The sequence below is a fragment of the Pyrus communis genome, chromosome 5 (genome assembly GCF_041283825.1).
Source record: "Pyrus communis isolate YQ-2024b chromosome 5, ASM4128382v1, whole genome shotgun sequence".
Classification (NCBI taxonomy): domain Eukaryota; kingdom Viridiplantae; phylum Streptophyta; class Magnoliopsida; order Rosales; family Rosaceae; genus Pyrus; species Pyrus communis.
In genome coordinates, this window is record NC_142569.1 from 1,142,325 (window position 1) to 1,167,579 (window position 25,255).

General features: G+C 38.2%; 5 protein-coding genes across 7 annotated transcripts; 4 read left to right on the top strand and 1 right to left on the bottom strand.

Moving 5' to 3' along the window:
- The first annotated feature begins 368 nt into the window (after nucleotides 1-368).
- On the top strand, nucleotides 369-5,120 carry LOC137726113 (uncharacterized). 2 transcript variants are annotated; one of them, XM_068464984.2, is made up of 2 exons: nucleotides 369-644; nucleotides 3,435-5,120. In XM_068464984.2, exon 2 carries the CDS (start codon nucleotides 3,466-3,468, stop codon nucleotides 4,915-4,917), a length of 1,452 nt encoding a protein of 483 aa, XP_068321085.2. In that variant the 5' UTR covers nucleotides 369-644; nucleotides 3,435-3,465; the 3' UTR covers nucleotides 4,918-5,120. The 2 variants fall into 2 exon arrangements, with proteins under 2 accessions (XP_068321085.2, XP_088549708.1); XM_088693582.1 differs by lacking the exon at nucleotides 369-644 and adding an exon at nucleotides 2,273-2,586.
- A 749-nt stretch (nucleotides 5,121-5,869) lies between these two features.
- On the top strand, nucleotides 5,870-8,532 carry LOC137726473 (uncharacterized). The gene has a single exon (XM_068465410.2). The coding sequence runs from the start codon at nucleotides 6,460-6,462 to the stop codon at nucleotides 8,356-8,358; it is 1,899 nt and encodes a 632-aa protein (XP_068321511.2). The 5' UTR covers nucleotides 5,870-6,459; the 3' UTR covers nucleotides 8,359-8,532.
- Nucleotides 8,533-9,587: 1,055 nt separating this feature from the next.
- LOC137723769 (15.4 kDa class V heat shock protein-like) lies at nucleotides 9,588-10,633 on the top strand. The gene is made up of 2 exons (XM_068462963.2): nucleotides 9,588-9,834; nucleotides 10,156-10,633. The coding sequence occupies exons 1-2, from the start codon at nucleotides 9,699-9,701 to the stop codon at nucleotides 10,434-10,436; spliced, it is 417 nt and encodes a 138-aa protein (XP_068319064.2). The 5' UTR covers nucleotides 9,588-9,698; the 3' UTR covers nucleotides 10,437-10,633.
- Nucleotides 10,634-13,001: 2,368 nt separating this feature from the next.
- LOC137725572 (derlin-2.2) lies at nucleotides 13,002-15,142 on the top strand. Its single transcript, XM_068464301.2, has 6 exons — nucleotides 13,002-13,218; nucleotides 13,709-13,808; nucleotides 13,924-14,138; nucleotides 14,237-14,320; nucleotides 14,495-14,548; nucleotides 14,772-15,142. Exons 1-6 carry the CDS (start codon nucleotides 13,120-13,122, stop codon nucleotides 14,952-14,954), a joined length of 735 nt encoding a protein of 244 aa, XP_068320402.1. The 5' UTR covers nucleotides 13,002-13,119; the 3' UTR covers nucleotides 14,955-15,142.
- A 345-nt stretch (nucleotides 15,143-15,487) lies between these two features.
- Nucleotides 15,488-19,879, bottom strand: LOC137725571 (tobamovirus multiplication protein 1). Of its 2 annotated transcripts, none has more exons than XM_068464300.2 (11): nucleotides 19,375-19,879; nucleotides 18,869-18,959; nucleotides 18,717-18,769; nucleotides 18,504-18,596; nucleotides 18,274-18,345; nucleotides 17,723-17,795; nucleotides 17,120-17,165; nucleotides 16,954-17,017; nucleotides 16,538-16,591; nucleotides 16,125-16,202; nucleotides 15,488-16,020 (listed from the first exon to the last, which is right to left on the bottom strand). In XM_068464300.2, exons 1-11 carry the CDS (start codon nucleotides 19,531-19,533, stop codon nucleotides 15,928-15,930), a joined length of 876 nt encoding a protein of 291 aa, XP_068320401.2. In that variant the 5' UTR covers nucleotides 19,534-19,879; the 3' UTR covers nucleotides 15,488-15,927. The 2 variants fall into 2 exon arrangements, with proteins under 2 accessions (XP_068320401.2, XP_088549710.1); XM_088693584.1 differs by having other exon boundaries at nucleotides 18,869-19,259.
- Between the last annotated feature and the right edge of the window lie 5,376 nt (nucleotides 19,880-25,255).

Here is a 25,255-nt window from a genome sequence, read left to right on the forward strand (position 1 = left end):
CTGTCCCTGTATTTTATCCTACTGATCAATTTGGTCTCCGTATTTTCAATTTGTCCAAATTGGTCTTTTTGTTTACCTTAGTTAGCCAATCCTCAAAAATCCCCATTAAAGGACCATTAAAATTAACATGTGCATTGCACGTGAGATGGTCATCATCGATCATTTGATCTTGCGTGGATTTAATGAGTATACAGTAAAGTTACATTTCTATCCTCTCACGTGCAAGGCACACTCCAAGTTTAACAATTCTTTAACGAATTTTCTAAGATTGGTTAACGAAGATAAATACAAGAATCAACTTGGTCAAATTGAAAATATGAGTACCAAATTGATTGATAGGATAAAACACACCGGCGATTTTGACATTTAAGCCTTATAAAACACAAGAATAATTAGTGAAATTTGGCCCATTAACAATGAATTAACAAACTAATAACTCGTTCATGGCCAGCGCCGAAACCCGGGTCTAACGAATCTGATACCCAAACAAAACTTTAACTCGGGCCCAAAATTAAAGCGGCCCAAGAATAAGAGAGAAAAATAAAATAAACCGACAGAGATTGATTTTCCCACCGTTGCCGCGGATTTGGATTTCCTTGATTTGATCCCGCCTCTCGTTTCCTAGCCGTCGCCGGCCGCCGCATGTAAGTGCCTCTTCCTCCTCTGTCGACATTGCGGTGATTACAATTCTGCCGGCGTTGCATCGTTGTTTTAATTTCTTTAAATTCGTCGCTGAAAAATATTACTATAATTTGATCGAGGTAGCATTAGGGTTTTTGATCTGATGAACCAGAGAGAAATTTTCATATATTTGTGAAATTACATGATTTTTAGATTTTTTATTTTGGTTCGAGTGAGATGAGTTTTGGAGTGGACAATAATGACTGTTTTTTTCCATAAAAAATTGTTCTGTATTTATTTTATTTTTTCAAAGATTGAATCTTTTTTAATAAACTCTAATCTGCGGGGTGATTCGAACTTAGGTGCAAGGAGGCGGGCACACTCTGCTCGAACCAACTGGCCTAACCCATATCTGCTAATGCTTTTTGGGTTTATTATTACTTGTAATATGGGACACTCTGCATAGAATATTAGAGTTTAAACGTTTTATGAATGAGAATGTATGATACATAAACGGAGAAACAAGAACGTAACGGTGAGAACGAAGAAAACATTGAGAGATAAGGAATTCTGACATCTTATTAGCTTACTTTATTGCAGTGCACAAAATCAAGCCATGATAGTATCATTTACTGTATTTTGTTCAACTCTTGTTTTTGCAATAATGTAAGAATTTAATTCCATTCATGGGAAACTATTTATCAACAGTTTCTTCATAAGAGGAAAGTGTTGGTGTAAGTGTTACATGTGGAAGGTTGCAGGGAAGTCGGTTTATCATCTACTATTACATTCTCATTTAGCCTAGGAGTTATGGAGTTGTATGTTATAATTTGGTAGTTTAATTAGATTATGTCAGGACATGATCACAACTTTCTTTTATAACGGTGGCATAGCTTTCTGGGGAAATCTGATAAGGTTGTAATCTGTGTTGTGTGGTGCATATGTTTCGGAGGAACACAAAAGCTTTTGCTGCTTTAGGTCATTCATTGATGGAATTGGGGTCATTTGTTGAGTTGGCTTTTGATCGGTCAAATTCTTTGGTATATTTAGTTGGTTTCTGTCTTTTTTTAATATCTTGAATGCTGCTTGTATGCTAGGCTAGTGTTTTTATTGAATCTAACTTACAACATAAAGTATCGAACTATGAGATCCTATAATAGTCTCTTAAACCTCTTTAATGCTTCAGCGTCTTTGGGGATGCGATTGTGCAAACTCTTAAATCTTAGCATTATCATCTTGGCAGATTCTTATGACCAAATAAAGAAATGAAAGACATGGTTATGATTGAAGTGGCCAAGTTACTCTTTCTGTCTCTCTCCTTTCTCGGTTTTTCTTTGTGTCTAAACATTTGTTCAGAAGATTCTAAACTTTCAATACCTCCCTCAGAACTCAATATCATCGATGATTGTATAAAACTAGGATGGTTCTATACATGCATGAAATCATATCTTATCTTTTATTCGTATACTTAAGTAGAGCTATAAGTGGAGCTTCCAATGCTTCTGTGTTGAGCCTGAAGTTTAGGGTGTCCAGAAAGGAAAGTTGGACTTACTTCTTTATTGAAATTCCAGCTGGTAGGAACTAGGAAATAACTCTACTTGGAAATTCCAAAGGTTAAAATGATAGGGGGTGGGGGTGAGGGGTGTTTGGACTGTGCGTTTAGGAGGGCATTCCTGCTCCTAAGGTTTCAATGGATTGGGCTACGATGAGTTTGGAGTAACAAAAATTTGGACTACTTTACAGGCCTGACATAGCGTTTTTCCCTTGCTCCCGGCCCAAATTTATAGATGGTTATTTTTCTGTTTAGGTAAAATTGTTACTGGCTTGACATAACATTTTTCTCTTTTTCTCCGCCACTGCTCCCCACTCTCTCTTCTTAATCTATCCATTAAAGATTCTTATTTAGCACAAGCGTGAAAAAGTCTAGACCTACTACTCAATCCTTCATTCCGGTCATAGATCTTGGTGAGAATTTCAAAACCTTGGCTCTATCCATTGAGATATTTTTTTTTTTTTGTTTTTCTTTGTAATCAGTGGAGAACTAATGATTCAGAGATTTCTATCTGAGTTTTTTTCTTTCAAGTTAGACCTCCTTAGCACCGATCTTTCGTTGTGATTTTTTTATTAGACTAATTGTTAATTGCATGGTTATTGCATGACCTTTGTACTTGATACATTTGTAATTTGATTGAGGTGTAACAGTGTAGGTGGAGATCTGAACCTCCTGAGAGATTTGTATTTGATCTTTTGCAGATTAGACTCTTTTAGCATTTTCCTGAGTGTGATTTCAGATTTAAATGAATTTGATTTGAGCGAGATATTTGTTTGTTATTGTTTTTAAATTTAAACTTCTGCTTCTAAGTTGATTGAGCTAAAACAATTGCATGAACCTTAAACTTTTGATATATTTGTAAATTGCTTAAGGTATAAAGCAGTATAGGTGTCGATCTTAAGATCGAGAGATCTATCTGTGGTCTTTTGCAATTAGACTTTTGTAGCATTTTCTGAGTGGTATAAATCAATTAATTTAACTGATATTTAAATTTATTTGTTAGTATTATTAAACTTAAAACTTTTATTTCTAAGTTGATTGAGCTAAAACAATATCATGCTGATATGAGGAATAGCTTTGTCTCTCTGGTTCAGGACTTAGGGTTACCATTGGTATTCATTTCACTTTCTTTTCCTTCCATTTGTAGTCGAATCGTATTATAATTTGGTAATACAATATTATATTAGTCATACTCACATTTTATAAGGTTTCCAGTTACCATGTGTTAGGAAAGATTCTGAAATTACGTTTTTCGTTGCAGGGGAAAACTTTAAAACGTGAAATCTGTCAACATGAATCAACAGAGTCAAGGAACGGGCTCTTTATCTTCGCCAGACCCCCCTATGAAGCGAAAACGTGGACGTCCACGTAAGGATGAGAACTTAGCTCCGGCAGAGAGTCCAACTGTGATGCCAGGAGCTGACAGTTTGAAGAAAACCAAACAGAGTGCAAGTACAAGTGATGATGTTGAGAATGAAATGGTAGGCCAGGTAGTCACTGGCGTGATTGAAGGGGCATTTGATGCTGGATATCTTCTGAATGTTAGGGTCGGAGACACTGACACTCAGCTGAGGGGTGTTGTATTCCTACAGGAGAAAATCACTCCCATTACACCAGCAAATGACATTGCTCCGCATATTAGGATGTGCAAAAGAAGAGAAATTCCCCTACCGCCTCTCAACCCACAATCTCAGCGTTATGAGTCTACCCGCCCATCAGACCAAAGTAATAGGCAACCTGTTGATGTGAAACCCCAAATACCTACAGTTCCTAACCAAACTCAATCCTCTGTCCTTAAGTCTGGAATCCCGGAGTCACTTGAAAACAAATCTTTCCTTGTGATTCCTCCGGTTGTTAATTTGCCGAAGAATGATGCGGGCCTACCCTTGAGAAGAAAAGTCATGTCACAACAATTTCCGGAACCTGGAACTGATAGCCAATCTGCCCCTGCGATGCCAAAGCCAGAGCATAATAATGTTGTTGAACAGGAGAAAGTGTTGGAGGAAGTTGAATCTGCCACAGTAATGGAAGGGCCAAATGGTGTTGAGGCCAATAAAGCATCAAAAACAGAAACAACAGCTGAACCAGTTGCTGACATGGCAGGCGTTGAACCTGTGTGTAAGGCTCCTGAAATTCAAACTCAGGCTGTGGGTTCTGAAAAGAGTACATCATTTGCTGATGAAGTCAAGAGCTTTGGACTTGAACGCAACCAGACGCCTGTATTTGCCGAACCCTCAGCAATGACTGTCATGCCAGTTGGTGAACTCAACCAAACACCTGCGTCTGCTGAACCCGGAACAATTTCTGTCATGCCAGTCGTTGAAACTGAAGTTAAGGATCATCAAATTCAAGCTGAGGCCGTGGATTCTGAAAATGAAAAGAGCGCATTGGGTCATGATGGTGCAAAGAGCCCAAATCTCGAGCTCAACCAAACTTCTATATTTGCCGAACCTGCCTCTGTCGCTGTCATAACAGGCATTGAAACCCTATGTAAGGATTCTCAAATCCAACCTCCAGAGTTCGGTCCTGAAAATAGTTCATTGGTTCATGATGCGGTCAAGAGCCTGGACTTCGAACTCAACCAAACTCCTTTTGCTGCACCTGTTAGTATGCCATCCGTATCAAACATTGCTGCAGAAGGATCTATTCCTCTAGGAACTGCCGAACTTCAAATCCCTACTTCTGATGGCATTAGCAGCGTGGAGTGTGACGTCGAAGATGTCATTCCACCTGCGCAATCGTAGATCCATGTGGCAACGTCAATGATTTAAGTTTTTCGTATGAGAACGAGACAGTTAATAGTGTCAGAGTTTTTTTTTTCTTTAGTATTTGACATCTGAGGATGGTTTTTAGTATCAGTTTAAGCGTTTCTGCTCTGGTTTTAATTTGTACCTTTCGGATATTGTCGGTAACTATTTACAATTGCAACATATGATGCTTATACCAATTCTGAATACAGAGTATATAGCAGCACCCGCAGCGTATGAAAAACTATGACAAACAATATATTTAGAAGAAATACCTTCAAAAGTCATCATCAGTGGCAGTGTCAGCATGCTGTCATTGGCATATGTTGGCAATAATTGATAAGTTTCTATTTAGTGCTCGATGAAATGGTTCAATGAAGGTGCCCTTTTTTTTTTTTCCCCCTTTCCTTCTTTCTTGCCAAAATCATGACCCCATTATAATACTAACTCTAACGGTCATCACATATCCAATACACCACTAATAGTCCACAAAATGAGACAACAAAAATCAATCAAGAGAAAAATCTAAATTTAACACAACATAACGAGTTAAGCATTGTCATAACAGACGCAAAAACCACTGCATTCGATTTAATATCAATGAATCATGTGTCAGTACAACTCTCGATGTACACGGTCAAATACATTGGCGGAGTGACTTGACCGTCCTAGTGAAGCTTTTATCTCATCAATCAAAGGGCAAAAAGTGAGTAATCGCGACTTTCATGTAGTAATGTAAAATTTCAGCAAATGGAAAGGGATCATCTTTGGATCTCTTCCTTATAATCTACCAAGTTCAGAGATTTAGACCATTAAAATTTGATCAAACGGTTACAAACAGGTATCCACTTTAAAAGTTATAATAACTTTAGCTGTTAGATCAAATTTCAATAGTTCCTCCAAACTTCATGGTTAGGAGGAAGAGATCCAGAAGTGAATACTTGCGCCAATACAATAATTAAGCCTATTTTCGTATGAGCCCGACAATGGTGAATACAGGTTTGACGAATGAAAACCATGAAACGACAACACAGATGGCCCGCACAGTAAATTTTTTTATTAATTTTCGGAGTCGATAGATTTCAGCTTCACTCTCACTTGCGACTTGCGAGTGTTTGCCAACAAAAAAGCTTCAAATTCTTCAATCTCCTGCTGGATCTGAGCACCCAAAAGAGAGAAGTAAAGTCTCCAACTTTTTACTGGTACGGATCACTAATATTTTCATTCATCAAGTTCTATAAATTCGCTTGATCCCCATTTGTTTAAATTTAATTGGGATTTTCATGTAATTTAGTAGCCGTTGAAGTGAATTATCACACCTCCCGTACTTTGGATTCTGTAGAGTTTATGGGTTTTCTGTGTTGCAAGCAATATATATGAACGAACGGAAGCTTTTGGGAAATTTTGGATTTCATTGGATATGATCGATTTTTACATGAAGCAAAGAAAAGGGTAGTCATTTTTTTATTTGGGTTTTTACTGGTGTGATCAAGGAGTTGGTTACATCTTTGCACTGGGTTGGTGAAGTCGAAAATCGAAATGGATTTGCATTTGAAGAACTTGTTTGATAGATTCCAGGAGCAATTTGGGTCCGGTCCGGGCCTTGGTCCCGGATCAGGGACATGTCTTATGAAGGTAGAAGGCATTGCTCCAAATTTTATTAAGTCCATTTTTAAAGCTTCAGCAGCTTTGTATAGGACTCATCCCTGGAAAAGATTGTGTCCCGGGCATATTTTTGGTGTCCGGGTTGGGAAAGATGCAGATTGGTCTGGCAAGAAACAGCCTTTTCCTTGTGTTCAATTCGTTGGAGGGGATGGCGGCGATATAGGGTTTCACATGTTTCGATCTCAAAGTGATGCCAAGAAGATGACAGGCTCGAGGGAGACAGTTCAGGTGCCCAATGTTGAGCTTTTACGGGTCACATATGAACGCGAGGCATTGATGTTTCCCTCGAATAGGAAAATGATCAAATCTTTGTCGCTGGAAGTGTCAGGGAGTGATCGCTTCCCTGTCATTGATGTTGCCAGATACACGTCATCGGGGAGTCTTAGGTTTAGGCATCCGAGTTCTGAAGAGCTTAGGTTTGTGTATGCATTCATGAAAGCCATAGCTCTGGTGCACCCATTGCTGCAGGAAGACAAAGAAGGCTGTCCAAAGTGGTCGAGGTTAATGAGCTTTGAACCATTTATTGAGACCGTTGATGTTCAATGGCCACAAGAAGTGGGCAAAGGTTATGATCTTGTCGCAGTTACAATCTCCCACCCACCTGGCCAGGCATACGAAGAAAAGGCTAGTTCAACGGCTAGCTCTACCCCAACAACATATGCAGAACTATCAAAAGAGGAGACTTTTGTTGAAGTAAGAGTCTACTCAAATGGCAGCTTAAAGCAGTGTGCAGCATGTGAGAAAGAAGTCCACAGTGAACAGGCTCTCTCTTGTGGACGATGTCAGGCAGTGGTCTACTGCAGTTCTGTCTGCCAGAAACAGCATACGAAAGAAACACATAAGAGCATATGCGGTCTTTACAAGGCTATGATGGAAAGGGAAGAAGAGCTTGCGATGAACATTTTTGTGTTCGCATGTGATGCTGACCAACCTTGTAAATGGCTTGAATCACTGGGCGTCCATCAGAAGGGCATGTGGAGGAGAAAGTGCAGTTGCTATTCTCACTGCCCTTTTGGTCTTCTTCCTGTTAAAGGTGGACTCTGGGATTCTTGGGGAGGGCTAGAAGATGACGAGTTTCCACGCGACTCATCTTTTCAACATCATGTAAGAGATGGTATGTCGAGTCCAATCCTCCTCTCTGGTTGGTCAGAATACTACAACCTTCGGTCACTGCCTTTGTCAAGCCCGGTTGCTGACATCCTCTCCCACCCTTTGACGGTTTACTACATATTGACAACTCTCAACATCAGTTCGAAGAACTTACTGCAGAAGGGCAAGGAGGTGATTGTTCACTACCTAGGGCCAGAGGGAGAGTTGGATTGGATGCTGGCATTTGCAGAGGTTGGTCATTTGCTCAATGGATTGGGGAACGTGCAAATCGTTATGGTAGGTTCTGAAGTTCCAACAAATTTGTCAGGGACAACTTCAGGGATCGGTAGCAGAGTGAGGGTGAATCTTATCAGGGGTGTTTACCAGGAGGAAGCCTCCTACCTCCCTCCTCCCCATGTCATTGTTGCACTGAACTGTGGATTGGATAGCTATGCAAATTGGGGCGGAGCTCTTAATTCAATCAAGTCCATGGGCGTCCCAGCATTCTTCACCGATCAATCTGAACTCTCGTGCGCAAACGGGAAACAGGTTCTACGAAGTGCTGGACTGCATATCACACATCCTGTGACGCCAAATCCTTTCCGCTCGCCGGTGAAACATCACGTACCTTCTAGCAATCTTCCTTCTTACAGCAATGGTTTTGTGTTCGGAGTAAATACATGAGTTGGTAACCAAGGAATTTCAAGATTCAATCTGAATTCTCCTGTCATGAAGATAGTTGTATTTTTGGCATTACATTTTTTGTCCCATTGAATTGCAATCGCAACCTTATTGCATTTCTGTCTATTCATTACGATTATATCCAAAGTTTATAACATCAGTAACATTGTTTATCCATATTACAACACGTGAATTAGCATATCCGGTGAATTTTATATATGTGATCTTCGACTATATTTAAAATTCATGACATGTAGATCACTTTGTCCATTATTCAAACTTCAATCTACATGGCAGTCAATATAAATCCTCCTCAAAAATGCGAGGCTTGCCTTTCAGGTAGCTATTTTGCCAACCATTTGACAATAAGCATTTTAAAAGTAAGTACGATATAAAACTAGATAATAAGCACTTTTAAATGGCACCATATACACCACAAGATAAAAACTTTGAGCAACTTACCAAAGATAGAAAAGTTTTTAAGTCTAAACACGACTCGGTACACCAAGTGTCTTAATATCAGTAGTTAAAAAAAAAAAAAAAATTCAAGTATCCAACTACTTGTATAATGGTCACTCAGTATTACGGTTTGGTGGTATTACTCTTTACTTATAAGTGAGAGGCCTTAGGTTTGAAGCTCGTGGATGGCGAATTTGATACCAAAATTAAGTTGTCTATTATGTGACTTAGCCGAACTTCCCCTCTCCTTAATGTAAAATATATCTTTGTACTAAAAAAAAACTAATTGTGTTATGACACTTGATGTACCGAGACGTGTTTTTAAAATAATGTCAAAATTGACAACTAAAAGTAAAGCTACCCTTAGTCCAAGTATGCCCATTATCATTGCACTAAAAAGAACTAATTGTATTATTACATTTGATGTACCGAGTTGTGTTTTTTAAACAATGTCAAAATTGACAAATAAAAGTAAAGCTACCCTTAGTCCAAGTATGCCCATAACCCCAATTTGGCCAATAGGGCCTATATAAAAGCCGGAAAAGGATCCTCGGTGGATCATTTTTCTAGGAATCTTAGGAATTCTGTAATCGTGATCGTTCATCGTATATCGTGCAGTCAGAAATCATTCTAAAATTTAAATGTTAAAATTAAATATAAATATTACCTAACGAAAACTGGCCGCATAATGTACGCTGGATCCTTTTCCATAACCTTTTCCATAAAAGCCAACCAACCACCGACCTTCCCTCCCTATTAAGCCGCCTCCTCCTTCCCCATTCATCCCATTTTAGGATTGCAGACTTTTTAACTTTTTGCAAAAGCACTTCCTCTTGTTGGCTCAAAAGCACTCCTTTGTTGGCTTTTGTAAATTAAAGCAGCTAATGGAGATCCCAGCCTTGCACCATTACCAATATTTCTTCCCTTCTCACCTCATCTACCCATATCATTTGGCACCAGAAAACTATGTGCACTGGACTGAGACCCCTGAGTCTCACATTTTCTCCGTTGACCTCCCCGGTAATTTTAACTCTCCCTCTTAGTTTATGAGAGAAACTTACCTACATGATGCCGGATTGTGGCCATATCTCAAGCGAATCACACACAATCACGTTGTTTTATCCGTCTAATGTGACAGTTTGAGATTCGCTTGGGAAATCACAACAGTGGCTTCCACTTTGTATGAAGGGAAGTTGTTTATATTTTGACAACTTACCAATTTATTATTCCACCCAATTTTTCTTCTGTTGGTTTTTTGTTTTGTCCCTCTTTTTTTGGAAAGTGATTTTCACGCACTTTTTTTCGGTAACACGGTGGTTGTTATACGTGACATATGAGCAGGTGTGAGGAAAGAGGAGATAAAAGTACAAGTGGAGGACTCCGTATACCTCATAATTCGAACACAGAGGCTTGAAGAGGAGGAGGAGGAGTCCACAGAGCAGCCTAGCAGGACCTTCATGAGGAAATTCCTGATTCCGGCTGAGGCCGATATCGAACGGATTTCAGCCAGATACGAAGACGGAGTGTTGACGGTCACAGTGCCGAGATCTTTGAGGAGGGCTTTCTTCATTGAGCCAGCTGATGTGCCAGAGAGGCTTCAAGTTCTTGCAAGGGCTGCTTAATTTCAAATAAGATTATTTAAAGATAATATAATTTAGTTGTTGGGATTCTACTTTTTTTTCTTTTAATTATTCTAAGCATTGGCGGATTGTGCTTGATTTGAGTTGTGACATTATTGTACAAATGTTTAGACTATGTTCTGTTGGTTTATCTTTAATTTCTTGCCATTTGAAGTTATGTTTAATGATGTTTTATTTAATTGGTTTTTGCCTAATTTTTTTTTGGTTTGCTACAAATTGGATTTAGTAGAATGATGAGTTACTATATCATTTTGAGCCAAGTCCCACTTCCTTACCGGTTTAGGTGAAACTTTGACTATCGTGTCTTATGACAAATGATATTAGATTACAAGAAATGTTACAGAGACTTTGTTAAAAGTGAGACTCTTTATAGATTTTTTATCACATTATATTTTGCCGCCATGTTTTATAATATTGGCGCAAAAATTGACTTAAATTGTAAGGTCTTTGCTTTATGTCTCACCCCACCAAGATTCGAGTCTCGTTGTTAGCAGTTTTCGTTGGTGCACGATCTGTCATACGTAAATTTATATTTGTGACAACTGACAGTTAGATACTACGTATAAACCCTTCCGGCTCGAAGTTGTGGGAATACCTATTAACAAAAATAGAGAGGAAATGTGCAAGTCACGAGAAGAAAAGACGGTTCATGGGATTATGTGTTGGGGTCGAAGTAATGAGGTTAGATATTTTCCAAAATCTAGTCTCTTGGAAGGACCACAAGATTAGGTGCCTTCAAATTGACAACTGAAAAGGACTTGGAGGATATAGTGGTCGCGTTGTCTCGTCCAATTACCTGAATATTTTGGTGACGTTGTGTTGTTTGCGTTACCGACAAATAATCGGGAAATTGGGTTGTCCAAAAAAAAAAAAAAAAAGTTTAAATTCACAATGCATAAATTGAAGGGAAAAATTCTAATCACGAGAGGAAGGTTTTTAATTTTATTATTTAAAAAAAAAAAAAAAAAAAGAAGACAAAAAGTTAAAGTTGAGGAAAGCCACTATCCATGTGCTAAGGTTAAAATAAACAAAATTTATATTGTTAGTATGAGATAAAAGGAGTTTTTGGATGAATTCTCTTGAAAGTGGGCGATCAACCCTAAAAAATTCAATGGCTTCCATAAAATAAAAGAAAGTTTAACGAAAAATTTTCGGTACTGTTCATTTTAACGAAAAATCATATTTTTATATTAAAAAGTCAATCATGGTACTATTCACTTTATCCTCTATTTTGTTCTTATCATTAAAACTCAAAGTTTTAAAACATTTTTCATAAAATAAAAGCTAAAATCTAAAAACTCTTTTTCGTCCCTTCTTTCCTACTCCATTTCCAATCAATTTTATTAAAAAAATAAAAATAAAAAACAAAAACGAAAAGATTATCAAATGAACTCATCACATGCATTTCCGTACGTCAACATTCAATGTGAGGTGCATCAACCACTATGTAATCATGACCCCAACGGCCCAGTTGTAACTCCGGCAAATTGTCGTGACCGCATTAGATCCTAACCAACCAAAGTACTTTTTACAGATTGTGGTTGCGGAACTCAACAATTTGCCCTGCCACTAGTCGCACGTGATTCACATAACCGAATTACCAAACCAACCCTAACGTCGTTCAACGCCCGAAGAAGCCCAATGGACATCGAGCCCAATAACGGAGAAGCAGGAACACCATAAAGAATGCAAATTACTAAGGGTTGGTTTGAATTTTAAAATGACTGAAAATGTTTTTTTATGAAAATATTTTTAGAAAAAATCTTTACTAAAAATATAAGTGAAACTTGAAAAAGCATTTGAAGTGCTTCTTGGAAGAAGCACGTAGCTGGTGATTTTTCTAAGAAGCACTTTAAGTGTTATTAGAACTAAAAAACATTTTATCTACAGGCACTTTAAGTCATTTTCAAATCACTTTTAAATAAGCCCTAAATATTTAGTTTAATTACGGTTTTGAGCTTTTGTAAACCGACCAATAGAGAACTAGACCGATCACTTACGACAATAGTAGTACTATTAACCCAATCAATTTTTCTGTTGAAAGTATATAGGAGGGCTAGTGCCATTGAGAAAATCAGGTTCTATAGTAACGCTCCTCAACCGGATTCGAAACTTCCCCACCTCTTTTTCCCTTTCCTTTTGGAACCCGACCTAACTATTGACAAAATCAAAAATTCCAACAGTCACTTAGTACTACGGTCTAGTGGTATTCCTTTTCACTTGTAATTAAGAGGTCTTAGGTTCGATTCTTGCCAAACGTGAATTTAAATCACATTATTACTAGTCTATTGTGAGGCTAAGCACACCTCCTCCTCTTAGTATAGATATTCTCGTTTGTTAAAAAAAAAAAAAATTCCAACAAAAACAAAGATGATTCCAATTTATGCGGCCCATGGGCCTGTGAGCCCAAAAACTGAAGAGTCCAAATAGTATCGAATAAGCGCCTTCGAATCCAACCGGAGAGAAACAAGCTGGTTGGTTCGTGGCAGTCACTCGCTCTCTGATTGGTTCTGCATCTGTCATTCCCCAGTTCAGGCGAGAGGCACAAATCCGTCTCTCGAGACTTATCTTCTCTTCGCATCTCAAAATCTTTTCTCTGCAAAATTTCCAAACCCTCAAAAAATTGGTCAGATTTTGCTTCGAGCTGTAATTTGATTGCGTAATCATGGCTCAGGCAGTCGAAGAATGGTACAAGCAGATGCCTGTCATTACCCGCTCGTACCTCACAGCAGCTGTTGTCACCAACATCGGTTGCTCCCTCGACGTATGCCTCTCTCTCTCTCTCATTGAAAATTTTCAATCTTTCTCGCTCTAGAATCGTCCCTGTTGGTTCAGTGCAAATGAGGTCTTCTGATTTTGTCCAATTTCAATTGGGGTTTGGCTCAAGTTTGGAAATTTGTTTGTTATTGCTTTGATTTTTACTTGGGCAGCTGAATGTTATGGGTTTTGCAAATTTGTTTAGGAATGATTGTTTTGAAAATATTGCGTTTATGTAGATTTTTAATTGTGAATTAGTGTTATCTAGTTCTTTGATGGAGCTTAAAATCTGTCAGCTGGGTTAAATTCTGGCATTAGTTTTATTTTTTTCTCTAATTTTTGTTCTGGATTTCGTAAATGTTAGTTTGTTCTCTGTTGAATTTTCATGCTTGATAGGATTTGTTGGAAGTTTGGAAGGTTTTATGTAGTTATTATAGCTACTTCTTTCTCTTTGTTGACTGATGGCTTTCTCCGTTCAAATGGTAAAACTTTTGCAGATAATTTCTCCTCACAATCTGTACTTGAACCCTAATCTAGTGGTCAAGCAGTATCAGTTCTGGCGCCTCGTTACTAATTTCCTTTACTTCCGGAAAATGGGTAATTGCTGCTGTCCACTTTTAAAATGCTTCCATTTGTAGGGGTGGAAATTCGTGTCGTTTAGTTGTCACTGGTTGTTTTTTCCTAACATGGTTTTATATTTCGGCATTGCCAGACTTGGATTTCATGTTCCACATGTTCTTTCTTGCTCGGTACTGCAAGCTTCTCGAAGAGAACTCTTTCCGAGGACGGACTGCTGATTTCTTTTACATGCTCATATTTGGTGCCACTGTGTTGACTGGGATAGTTCTGGTTGGAGGGATGATACCTCATTTGTCTGAGTCGTTTGCAAAGATTATATTCCTCAGCAACTCGCTAACATTCATGATGGTTCGATACATTTTCTTTGTTGGGTTTCAATGGATTTGTTTCCAAAGTTTGGTATGTTTGTTTTGTTTCTAGAACTCTTATGCATTCCTGTTTTACAGGTCTACGTTTGGAGCAAGCAAAATCCATTCATTCATATGAGCTTCTTGGGCCTCTTTACCTTCACAGCAGCTTACCTACCTTGGGTCAGTAATCTTAATATTTCCTTTATTGACTTCTGTTAACATATATCTCGTTGTCGTTGGTATTAATCTCTTGATGTTTATCTTAAGACAAGTCCTCCTGAAAACGATTCAGATATGATGAGTAACCCTTGCATCCTTGGCTATGGTTTAATGTCTGTTTCGTTTTTCCTCCAGGTTCTTCTGACGTTCTCTGTCTTTGTTGGAGCTAGCCCTTGGGTGGATCTTTTGGTTGGTTATCTCTTCTAAGACTTTGCACTGATTTGATATATCAATTGAGCATCTCAACTTACTGACTGTGTATAACGTTGTATACTGATAGTTTCAAAATCAGTGTGTTAATTCATGCACAAATCGTTTATGAATCTGCTGCACCAGTTATACAATGATTCTTTAAGGTTTCGGGGTTTTCATCCACTAATCCTTTCTCTGTATGTTTATTGGTTTGAATCAGGGAATGATTGCCGGTCATGCCTATTACTTTCTGGAAGATGTTTACCCACGAATGACAGGTCGCCGGCCCTTGAGAACCCCTTCGTTTATCAAAGCACTGTTTGCGGATGACCCTGTTGTGGTGGCACGACCAGGAAATGTGAGATTTGCACCACCACCCGTGGAGGAACTTCACCAAGATTAATCAGATCTCTGGGAAAGCCAGGTTGATGAGGGTTATAGCTTTTGGGATATTTATCCGGCATTTAGGATGAATTTTCGGCTCTGTAATATATGGAAAGATCTTCACTGATATGCTAATAGTTTTTTCTTGAGTATTTTGTTACAGTTGAAAGCTTGTCAATGTGCAATCAAAAGTCTCTTTTCTCTGTAGTTGCGATCTAATATAGTTTCTTCGATAATATGCACATCTTATACTACTTATTCTCCCGTTACCACGAGTTCGTTTATGGTTGCTACTACATGAAGTGCTTCTGTCCATAAGCGTTTTACCTACAACCATGTTGAGATTAAGTGCATCATGAAAAAGCATGTGGAAGTGCCCAATGTAGGTGTTTTTATACCAAATACCACGGTAAGCACTTTTGATTGACAAAACACTTCTTGCCATTTCAGAAGCAATTCCAAACGAGCCAAGATGCTGCGTCATATGCAATTAGCGGTGGTAGTTTATCAAAAACATAGCATGAATCCATGATAATAAATAAATAAAAAAAAAAAAAAAAACGATCTGCTTTTATTATTACAAATCAATTGTCTACTGGGGGCAAAGAAAACAAATCACTTGAGCTTCAACATAACCGTGATGTGTAAGTGTAACCCTAAAAACAAATAGAAACACAACCTACAATAATAAAATTACATGAACATTTCCTTTCCATCACAACGTCGATCGAATAAACCACTAACTGTCAAAATAACCATGGAATTGATTCAATTATCTTCCCTTGGCTAGCTCTAGAGAGATGTGTAATATACATACGTCTAAAAAAAATTGCCGGCAGCATGAGCCACGCCGGAATTCTACATCTGGACTGTTTTTCTAGCTTTCCTCTCCGCCGCTCACTTTCATTTGCACCAAACTCCACCAAACTCCAAATCCGCAAAGAATAATTCTAGGGGGGCAAAAATAACATAAAGAATAAAGGTGAATTGTGCTAACGGATCGGATGATACTGAGCCGATACCCTCTTGGGGGGCAGTTTGCGCAAGATGTAAAGGACTAGTGCTGAAGGCAGGATCTCAACCAGCTGCAGAGGACAGATGGTTCAAATTTTAAAGGCGAAAAGTAGGAAGAGTTTGAAGAATAAGAAAGGAAAATTAGCTCTGTAAATAAACAAGCTAAGTAGACTACCATGTAGTAGATCACGTTCAAAACCGGATGATCCAAAACATCAAGTGATGCGTCTGCATCAAAAGCCGATAAGACAACCTACATTTTGAACCAAGTTGATGAAACTCCCAGCAAACTTAATATATGAGGATGAAAGCACGACCTCATAAAGCAAAACAAGAAAGCAGTAGTCTTATGACGATCATCATTTGGGTCTATGTTCAAAAGACGATACTGGAATCAGAAATGTTAATCCAACCCCTATAGCCTCAGATGAGTCCTAGAGTAACTGATGAAGAAATTTTATAGCTCTTTTGGGTTTTCGTTTTGGGAAGTAAATTGCGCAAGAAACTGGAACGTTAACTATTCTTCTATAAGAATGCAAGATAAGGGTTCTTCAAATTACTACCGCATTAGAATGGTTTGAACCTTACCACAAAGCATCTTATGAGAAAGCAGGTGAAACATATGGCTGTAACGGATCCGACCTGCAATATCACCAACTTGTTAGTCAATAGAACAAGTCTTAACAGAACAATTTGTTCGCCCATATTTTCTCTTTCTTTCAGAACCACAAAAACTTGATCTACATGAAACTCACAACGCTTAAAGGAGATTCTCCGAACAAAAAATATTTGCAAGCAATTACAATGGTATTACATCAAGATGGATAGTACAAAATACTCCCGTTTATGTGTTTTGTATGTGTGTTGTATTCTTAAGGGTAAACTTTGCGAAACAACATTACACAACAAAGCAGCGAATAAATCTAGCCAAGAAGATTGAATGCCATCGATTTAGCAATCAGGTCTTCTAATCTGATAGACGAAATGTAATGCAAGACACAAACCTCATGAAGTTTCTTCCTTCTCCCTTTAGATTCAATTGGGAAGCGTCTCAGCATGAAAAATAACCTGAACAAATTGTTGATAATAATCCACCCATTACAAATGCATGGGCACAAACACAGAACAGACAAAGCTCCATATACTTTAAATACGATGCAGAACACTAACCTTCCTCCGTATATCAAGAAGCCTAGTGCAGCCACAAATGACACGACTGGAACAAAATAGGTACAATATAATGAGTATGCTTATTAAACAAGAGAAGCAATGACCAGATCCATAAGACTATGCCCTAGTTTGGTACTGAGGTGATTCTGAAAAAAGTGGCTATAAAAAAAAGCGAGCTTTTTTATGTTTGGTAAACATTCAGCTTCAGCTTTTTTTCACAGTTTTGGGTGAAAAAAAGCCAAAAACACAAAGCTGCAAAACCCAGCTTTGAAAAACCAGCTTTTTTTCACATCTGTTTTACATAAAAGTTTATCAAACACTATAATACTGCTTTTTTACTTTTTTTTTCAAAAGCACTTTTACATAAAAGTTTATCAAACACTACAATACTGTTTTTTTTTTTTTTTCAAAAGCACTTTTACAAAAATGTTTACCAAACATTGTGCTGCTTTATTTCACAACTACTTATTCTCACAGCACAGCAGAAGCAGTTTTTTTTCAAAGCACAACAATATCAAACCAGCTCTATGAGATGCCAAAAAGAGTCATTCTCAATAACAGGGGCCTTGTGAAACCTATAGCATGACTCGGAAGAGGCCTTACCTGCAATGAATATCTTTCCAATGAACTCAACGACACTGTTGTCGTCCATCCAGAGGTATATCCAGATGCAAACCTGAAGACAAAACCACATTATTCATAAGGTAAATTAAAATTTGTGTCTAGTACAAGAAGTTAAATATGAACAATTATGTGCCATTCCAGGTTACAAAACACTACAAATCGTACATCAAATAGGAAAACCCGAAAGATAACTTTCTTCTATGTAACCTAGCAACAAAATGGGTGGAAAAAAAAAAAGAAAAAAAAAGGACAACCTAGGAGACCCAACCCTACTCTTTTAACAGTTGTAGAACTTTTTCCCACAAAACTTACTGAGAAAGAACATGCAGGATGAAGCTAATAATTATACGGTTTAAAGAAACCTAAGATCAAGGAGATTAGCAAAGAACGAATAATTGGAAGGTGACCCGGCTGCTTATGCAAGTAATACTCTCAGTAGTGGCAATGTTGTATACAAAACATGTTATGTTATGTTCTCTAGAGAAACCATGCAACGAATTAAGCATGAAGAAAGGGAAAATGGAGTGCACCTGTATAAAGTACATGATAGCGTTGACTGATATATAAACAATCCTCAGCTTATCTGTTGGTAAACTTCTTGCCTGTTCAATGATAGTAAGAAAAGAAGTCAGAAATCTAAATTCGTTAAAAGAAACAACCGCACTCAACGTTTGTACACCTCAGTAGAATTGAAGTCTGGCCTACAAATAACAGAAAACAGATACCAATAGCATGCAAAGATTTAAGAACATGCTTTTACCTGGTGATAAATCTCCGCCCAAAAGAGGACAAGAAGTGTGTACGTAGAGAAAAATAGCAGCCCAGGAAGATCCAACAAGACCAATATTAGTACCTGGTTCAAGACCCAGCTGCCAAATTTTAGCATACATTTCAAAAGCGATTACAACTGTCAAGTAGCATACAGGGGTGGTAGGTTTACGATGTGAAGTGATTGAAACTACACAAGACTAACCCTCGGGTGCAACTGAAACACTTGGCCGTGAAATCCGAATACAATTGCTCGTACTGCAACATCAATATCAACACCAAAACAATTCAAATTCACAATCAAAGGGAAATAATACCAAGAGAGACTCCGAAAGGCAGTAAGGCACCGGGAATCACCTCCGTTAACAATGAAGTTCATGAGATGAAAAACCTTCTGCGTCGTCCACCCGTATTCTGGCACTCTCAATTCAATCCTTATTAGTTGAAACTGTGCATCACAAACACAATCACTCTACTTAGCACCATTTCACAAATTTCTCTATGAACACCTAGAATTTTAGTAACTTTTGAAATGGACTGAATCCTGCTACTTTCGTGCATCAACGGAGACAGCTTTTCGCACTCGATTAATCCAAATTTGAACTGAATAGGAACGGATTCCGGCGACCGGAGGTGCGGCCGCACCTCCTTGCGCCACTGACTCATGTGTTGCAATCAATAACTGTTTGAAGAAATTTTGGAATAATCATATAATTTTCGGTTTGCTGAGAGCTCCGATCTCGAAACGCTACTCGAATTCATAGAAAATCAGCGATTAATTAACCACTAAGAAGCATGAAATCGAATCAGATGCACTAAACACATGAAGTTAGAGAGAGATAGAAAGTAAGAGAGGGAGATACCAGAGCGACGGAAGAGACGAGGGCGTAGGAGGCGCAGAGAGCGTAGAAGAAGCCGTCCTGCCACCGGGAGGACTCGTTGATCTCGTCCCACCAATTGAAGAGCATGGAGACAGCCTCCATGGGCGCAGAGCTCAGCAATGGCAGTGGCATTCTCGTCATTTTGCAGCGGAGCTCCTCCGAAAGCGCGAGAAGCTCAGAGAGCGAGCCAAGGTCAAAACGCTTGAGAAGCAAAGAGCAGAAGAAACTCAAGTCGTAAAACGGCACGGCTCAGCTCAGAGAGAGAGGAAGATGGAGGGAAGAGTATTCTACCAGTACTGCCCCTACCAGACGGTCCAAGAGAGACGGAGAGAGCGAGGGCTTTCTGGGGATTTCGGCGTCTCTCACCTAAGCTTCCACGCTGACGACTCTCTCTCTCTAAAATAATTCGATTGCGTTGAAAGCGGTGGTGGTTGTAAAGTTGTGCGCGCGCTCTCTCTCTCTCTTGTTACTATGGCCGCCCCGTCTTATCCTTTCTCTCTCTTTCTGAGCTTTATTTTATTTGGAAAACATATCTGCTGATCTCTTCCCTTTAATCCATAAAATTAAAAAATTCGTGCCATTGAAATTTGATATAATGATTACAAATAAGAGCTCATTTTAAAAGTTATAATAACTTCAACTATTAGTTCAAATTTTAACAGTCCGAATATTCTGATTTGGTACATTAAGAAGAAGAGATGGGGAGGATCCCTTTCCCTTTAATTTTTTTGATTTTTTTTCTCTCTATTTTCTGGCTTATTTGTGCTTTATTATGTGGACTGCTCAATTAGGGACGTTTAAAAAATGAACTGCTTCTTTCTGTCCTAAATTATGGGAAAACGAAACCTATTCACGAGGAGGAGTTACTTGTCTCTTTGTTTGATTTTTTTTGTCGCAAATATCGACGTGGATCAGGTTAGATAATTAAAAGACATTTACACTTTTTTTTTTTACATGTCAGTTAAAATATATAATTATTTTACTGTACGTACAAACGTGTGAAATAAAAATTTATGTACATGTTAATCATGTCAATTGATCAAAGCAACGCGTTTGAATTTGATTCTGTTTTCATAACTGAAGAACTCGTTCAGATTATTGTTTTGAGAAGAAAAAAAATTGCATCTAATGTATGCCCAAAAGAAAGGACAACATATACACCCAGTTCCACAAGTTACTATTTTTCTTTTATTATCACCATCCAATTTGTATGGTTTAATTTTTTTAATAAATAAATAGGTTAAATACACAAAGAAAATTGTACATGAAAGCCTCCATGTGAAAATGATATCATACAAAGTCAATAAAATAAAATATCAGTCATGTTCGCAAAATGACCTCTGAATATAACCAGCTAAATAAGATCAATTGATTTAGTTTTACTAATAATTCCTATTTGAGTTGGTCGATCAATTTCATTTTCGATCTACACAAAATTTTCAAGTTCTTTCTAATTATTTCAACAGAAATTTCATAATTTTTATTTCAACTTAGTCCAAATTTAAATAAGATGGGCATATATGTTGGAGTTGAATGAGGATCCTCTTTGTTAGGATATCGGGAATCCTCCAATTACATATGTTCATCGTATATCGTGCAGTTAGAAATCATTATAAAACTTTTTAGTTAAAATTAAATATAAACAATACTTGACAAAAACTGACTGCACGATATACGAATATGATTAAAGAATTTTCGATATCCTCACAAAGATAATCCAGAAAAAATCATCATCGGCCGGCAAAGAAATTTAAGCATGGGGCGCCTAAACTTGGGAATTAAAATTTGAAAAAACGTAGCTGAGCTGATAACCACGTGATGCGAATAGCAGATTCGCTGATGCGGTGGGATCCCCATGTCCCATCCCAGACAACCGTTGATTGGTCAGCTAAATTATAGTAATTTCACATCAAGGGTCGCGCGAAGTTTCTTTGCCTGGTTTACGTGGCGTGGCCGGTTCGCGGTGTGGTTGTTTTCCGCCAATTCCGAAAGTCAATTTCCGAATGTAAATTATCTCCATGCAATGCAAATCTTGCCTTTATTTAGGTATGATATTAAATTATTAACGTTGTTATAATTAATCTCTTCACTTATAACCGAGAGCCACACTGTTTTGAGCTGGTTTTTGTTTCACTACACAGACCAATTCAACAGTTATGCTACAACACAATATTCTTGATTTTAGAGGGTCTTCAATAATACACTTTATATAATAAACACACAAAATGTTACCGTACAATGATTACATACTGAAATCACTAATTAGCTTCTACCCGCAATTTGGATTTGAATCCCACCAATCAACGGCCAAAATCTCAAGATTTTTTGTTCCTTAAGGATGTGTTTGTTGCATCGAACTATCTCAGATTGGACTAACTTGAGGGATTAAGCTGGACTGGTTTATAATAGACTAAGTTGGACTAACTTAATGAGGCGTTTGGTGCACTGTCGGACTAAAAAGCAGGATAAATAATATTATATTATTTAATTAATAAATATTAATATTTTATTATTATCCTATATTTTCCCCCTTCTTTTCCTTCCTTCACCGTCATTCTTTCCCTCTTTATCTCCCTCTTTTTCTTCTTTCTCCATCCCACCCTTCCTTATCCTAGATTAGACATCTCAATTCCAGTCTCTATCTCTCTTTTTTTTCCTGTCCAACTCCCTCTCCCTCTCGATTCCAGTCTCTCTCTCATCTCTCCCTCGCTCTAGCTCTATGTTATTCGACAAAACCTCACATCTCCATTTTTTCCAACGAGTTGCAGGTTTTCCGGCCAAACCTTGTCGAATTGGATGAGGTTAGCACCACCAACAAACTGCTCTCCATCCCTGGACACATATCGAAACTTTGCATGCTCAAATTTGTCATAGATTCGAAGAAACCCAAACATGCCGAGACTTCCGGGTCAATTTCCGGCCACCTCCGACCACCTTTTGGCCTCGATTCAGCTAGAAACGGAATCCCCTCACTCCCAGCTTCATTTTGGTATATTTTTTATGTGAAAATTGGTTGTGAAATGTATTTGAAAGATATAGTCATATTGGAAAGTTAACGGCAATGTATAGTCGGAGGTCACGAGGAGTGGCCATGAGTAGTCGTCGAGCAGGACAAGGATGAGAGAAATGATGGTTTTAGCTAGTCCCATGGTTTTCGGAGGTACTCGCTAAGACCGGATAGTCCTGCCTTTAGTCGAGGTGAGTGAGAGCTAGTCTCACTAAAGCTAATCCTTGCTGGGAACAAACATGAGACTGAACTAACCCTTAATTTTGTCCAGTCTTTTAACGAGGGCGAACAAACACCCCCTAAGGGCCTTAGCTCAAGTTTTGGACAAGCCCCCAAAATCTTACTATCTGTTTGGGCCCGAAATATTGTTGCTGGGCCGAGCAGCAGGATGTGCTCGGCCCAAGGGGATGATAAATACTATAGGCCGAATAATAAGGCCCGGGCCAGCTGGCAGGGTCGGCCAAATCCCATCAGAAGTAATCCAGATAAATAGAAAGGTCGAGGAAATCCTGGTGCAATTAGGATTCTCGACCAGCAAGGAATGAAGTCCCGAAAAGAAGGAAAATTCAGAATCCCAGTAGGAGTAGGTTTGTTCGAGGAAGAGGCGAATTGGGAAAAAGACTCCCAATCCAAATCGGAGTCGGTTTCAGGGGATGGGGCACTATAAATACAAGAAATCATGCAACAGAAAAGGACCTTAAAAATCAGCATCCAATTGCCCTGCGCAAAACTTCTCAACACCTTGAGATTTTTTCCTTTTCTTTTCCTGCCGACACACCTTCAGTTTGGATAAACAGCACTGTGGAAGCGCCCGGCGAGCACCTTCAGTTTGGATAAACAGCACTGCTGCCGCAGAATCAGCCGACCGAGAAGCATCTTCAGTTTGGATAAACAGCACTGCGTCGAGGTCGACCGATTATCTATCCAAGTCTCGGTCGAGAAAGGTTTTCGAACCTTTGTTGGCAGAGGTCACCTTGCTAGCCTTCTCGGCATAGTTAGGTGTTACGAATTACATTGCTCGGCGTACTGGTCGCCGAGTGGTTTTATGATTGGATACTCACAAGTGAGTTTCAGGGTTCGGCATTCCGACGGCCGAACTACGTTTACCATCAAGACATACATCACGTTCGAGTACTTGTGCCCATACACCTTGGTCTCGATTCGACGTGCTTATACTCTCACGAATATAATCACAGTGACCGAATCGAGCTCGGACGATTTGTGAACTCCGCAGAATTAGCAGCCTTGTCTTCAGGCTGTAGAACCCAGAGACCGAGAGTGTTCCTTCCTCGGTCGCAATCGCAAGTTAAAGAAGTCAGCGACGCGCTCAAAGCTACATCAACAAATTTTACTCCTCGGCCAGACTCGGCCGACGAGTTGGCACGCCCCGCATTCGACCGAAGGACGTAGTTAGCTTATTAGTTACTCGGCCTGCGCGCCACGTAGGTTTTGTAATTTTTAGGGTCAACACTATCTTAGAGTTGACTTTGAACATAATGTTTCAAGTTCTACGTATCTTTATGTTATGTTTGATACTTCAATAAAAGATTTGCTTAATTTCCACCCCAACACTTGCCCTCCTTGATACTTCAACAAGATTACCATTATCAGATTGCCAATAGTATTTTATAACCAATTTGGTAACCTTTTTTTTTTCCAAAAAAAAAAAAAAAATTAGAAAAATGGACAATATTAAAGCATATAAATGATAAAGAAGAAAAATGAGAAAGGTGAAAAGGAAATGGGTTTTGGTAACCTTTTTTTTTTCCAAAAAAAAAAGAAAAAAGAAAAATGGACAATATTAAAGCATATAAATGATAAAGAAGAAAAATGAGAAAGGTGAAATGGAAATGGGTTTGGAAGCATGTCCGTTTCTTGGGTATGAATTAATCGGTGAATGCGCAGAAAAGTACGTGACGAATGTTTGCCTTCCCTTTCATGACCTTGACATCGATATCATCTACACAATAACTTGTCGGACTTTAGCTTCAGGGACGTCAGTAGATACATATAAGCCATATGTATACTTGGGTATCGATCATGCCACCAATTACATGTTAGTCCTTCAACATATTGAAGCGACTTGCTACCTAATTTTATTTATTAATAGATGGATTATGGGTCAATGGCACTGAATACTTCTATTTTAGTTTAATTTTGATCTTATCTTGTATTTCGTTTACAATTACGGTATATTTACATAGAACGAAGAATTCTCAACAAGAGAAGTCCTGAATGTAAAAGATTATGATGGGACAAATGGAACTGTAGTACGAGTATTTGTTTTGATTTTGTACATGTTAGTAAAAGCAGAAGTCAAATAATTAAAATGATTTCAATACACATGTGTTAACAATGTTTTAAATTTCTTCGATACCGTAGATATTTTCTAAAAAGATTGGAAAAATCAAATAAAGATATGGAAAAAAGGGGGTTGAAACTTCACTCCAAATCGGAGAAACTCTTATATTTCCTTTAAACCAACATTTACATTCAATAAAATTTCATTTTATATTTCCATCATTTCCATTTAAAACAACTAATATTTATATATCCATCGATATTTCACAAATTAACGTACCAATGTTTTTATCCATGAGACATTTCAATACAAGTGTTATCAACCACATAAGAAATAAAAAATTGGAGTAAACTTTTTACGTGTTAGTAAAAGCATAAAAATAGAATAAATTATTTCAATACACATGTGTCCTATCCCCACATGTGACATTTGGATGCCTTTTTTTCTTGCAATTCTTTATAAATACGAAAATTGTAAATTATTCATTTGAAAACCAAGACATCTGGTATGATCTACTTACGTGGTTGTTGAAGGTTGCAAATCCCTTAGATGCT